The 3,111-nt window shown below is 37.3% G+C and overlaps 1 protein-coding gene across 1 annotated transcript; it reads right to left on the reverse strand.

Annotated features, from left to right (window-relative positions):
* Nucleotides 1-456: 456 nt before the first annotated feature.
* Nucleotides 457-1,284, reverse strand: LOC117320231 (putative uncharacterized protein DDB_G0286901). The gene has a single exon (XM_033874881.1). It carries the CDS (start codon nucleotides 1,282-1,284, stop codon nucleotides 457-459), a length of 828 nt encoding a protein of 275 aa, XP_033730772.1.
* Nucleotides 1,285-3,111: the final 1,827 nt, after the last annotated feature.

Consider the following 3,111-nt stretch of genomic DNA (forward strand, 5'->3'; position numbering starts at 1 on the left):
GGAACCATCATGTACACATCGCTAAATTCACCTGATCAACCTGTTCGTCTTAAAGTTATTTTTCACAAAAAAAAATCAATTTTGCTTCATCCTGTGCACTCATAGTTAATTAGATGTCAAATTTCTTCAAAAGTAATTGTCATACCTAATCTTGAAACATGATCACCAGCTCGAACCAAATATCACCCTGTAAACGAAGAAAAAACTCCTGTATAATCGTATACTGCTGTTTTTCTAATTGCTTGTTAGATATTTACCAGAACAAGATGCAGTGATGTCAGCCAGGTGTTTACATTCTTCTCCATTAGACAGAACCATAGAAATAGCAGCATGTGGAGAATTTGAAAATTACGTGACCAGTTAGTTTAATTGAAAATTGTCAAATACTGGTATCTTTATTAGCTAGCTGTTAGATTCAATAACGGTTTGAATTATCTGACAGCTGCCAAGAAATAATCATTTCATTTGAGTGTCACCGTTCTTATTGTCACCGTTCGTATTGCCACCGTTCGTATTGTCACCGTTCTTATTGTAACCGTTCGTATTGTCACCGTTCGTATTTTCACCGTTCTTATTGTCACCGTTCGTATTGTCACCGTTCGTATTTTCACCGTTCTTATAGTCACCGTTCGTATTGTCAACGTTCTTACTGTCACCGTTCGTATTGTCACCGTTCGTATTGCCACCGTTCGTATTGTCACCGTTCTTATTGTAACCGTTCATATTGTCACCGTTCTTATTGCCACCGTTCGTATTGTCACCGTTCGTATTGTCACCGTTCGTATTGTCACCGTTCGTATTGCCACCGTTCGTATTGTCACCGTTCTTATTGTAACCGTTCATATTGTCACCGTTCTTATTGCCACCGTTCTTATTGTCACCGTTCGTATTGTCACCGTTTGTATTGTCACCGTTCTTATTGTCACCGTTCGTATTGTCACCGTTCGTATTGCCACCGTTCGTATTGTCATCGTTCGTATTTTCACTGTTCTTATTGTCACCGTTCTTATTGTAACCGTTCGTATTGTCACCGTTCTTATTGTCACCGTTCTTACTGTCACCGTTCTTATTGTCACCGTTCGTATTGTCACCGTTCGTATTGTCACCCTTCGTATTGTCACCGTTCTTATTGTCACCGTTCGTATTGTCACCGTTCGTATTGTCACCGTTCTTATTGTCACCGTTCGTATTGTCACCGTTCTTATTGTCACCGTTCTTATTGTAACCGTTCGTATTGTCACCGTTCGTATTGTTGTGGGTAGATAGTGCATTGTTTAGAAGCATTTATGAATATTAACCGAATATATTTCTTTTTAGCCAATATGTTTCAAAATTCAAGGTATTTGAGTTTTTAGACTACTTTAAACGAATTTAATTATTAGATTACGAATTCTGTTTCTCAGGGCATTTTGGGATATTTGCAAAAAGACAAAAGTCACATAATTGTAACACGATCGTAAGCTTCAAACTTTCACCGATAAACACTCGATGTTGTGTCAGCTGATATTTGCTGTTTTGATCGGAGACGAGTATTCACGTGATTTAACTCACCAAAATCGGGTCCAAGACAAATGTAAACATTTGTTTACGCGGAGTCCATTGCTATTATACTTTCATAATTCTCAACCGGGCACAATTAAAACATATAATGGAGATATTGTTTGCTTATATACAATGTAATAGATGTCTTAGGAAAAGCCTTATCCATAGCCATAGCCGTAATCCGAAAAGTATCGGACATGGGAGAAATCATTATTGACGAAACATAAAAATAAATGAATAAATAAATAAATATAATAAATAATTAAATAAATAAATAAAAATAATAAATAAATAAATGAATATTATAAATGGATAAACAAATATAATAAAAATAAATAAATAAATATAATAAATAAATAAATAAATAAATAAATATAATAGATAGATAAATGAATATTATAAATGGATAAACAAATATAATAAAAATAAATAAATGAATATAATAAATGAATAAACAAATATAATAAAAATAAATAAATAAATATAATAAATAAACGGTAAAGCTCCTCAACGGTATAATGTCCCTCTTTCTTACAGATATTTACCAGTATGCAAACAGCGTAAAAAATCATATCGGGTAGTACATATATTGATCCGACTGCTTATTCTACTGCACATTGCGATAATAACATATCTTGAATCCTTAACGAGTTAATCAAAGCTTAAACATGCTAATAAAAAATCAACCTACAAATCAGGTCCGGAATTTCCCGGCCACCCTAGGGACATCATTGTACGCTAAACAAAGCTGACACGGATGATACTAGACTGGTTCCCTGTCTCTAGAATATTAAAATTATAGATAAAATTGACCTTTATGATTTTGGTCACTAGGATATGTCTGAAACTGGGGGGGGGAGATAATCTAGTATTAAAATTTAGTGGAGCAGTTCTAACAAAAAACTTAGGGGCTGGTGGCCAGTCTAAGATGATACTACTTACATCACCAACACAACAGTGGAAAGCGAGGACCACCCGCGTATATACATGAATGAAACCCGAATAACCGACTTGCCTTCTGTATCACCCGAATAACCGACTGGCTCCTTTATCACCCGAATAACCGACTGGCCTTACGTATCACCCGAATAACCGACTGCCTTCTTTATCACCCAAATAACCGACTGGCCTTCTGTATCACCCGAATAACCGATTGGCTCCTTTATCACCCGAATAACCGACTGGTCTTCTGTATCACCCGAATAACCGACTGGCTCCTTCATCACCCTAATAACCGACTGGCCTTCTGTATCACCCGAATAACCGACCGGCATTTTGTATCACCCAAATAACCGGCTGACCTTCTTTATGACCCGAATAACCGACCGGCATTTTGTATCACCGGAATAACCGACTGGCTCCTTTATCACCCGAATAACCGACTGGCCTTCTGTATCACCCGAATAACCGACTGGCCTTCTGTATCACCCGAATAACCGACTGGCCTTCTGTATCACCCGAATAACCGACTGGCCTTCTGTATCACCCGAATAACCGACTGGCTTCTTTATCACCCGAATAACCGACTTGCCTTCTGTATCACCCGAATAACCGACTGGCTCCTTTATC

This window comes from Pecten maximus, unplaced genomic scaffold, assembly GCF_902652985.1.
Source record: "Pecten maximus unplaced genomic scaffold, xPecMax1.1, whole genome shotgun sequence".
In the NCBI taxonomy this organism is placed as follows: domain Eukaryota; kingdom Metazoa; phylum Mollusca; class Bivalvia; order Pectinida; family Pectinidae; genus Pecten; species Pecten maximus.

What these genes read in the sequence shown, in the direction of transcription:
- LOC117320231 (XM_033874881.1), bottom strand. Translation starts at nt 1,284, where the DNA reads ATGCTTCTAAACAATGCACTATCTACCCACAACAATACGAACGGTGAC.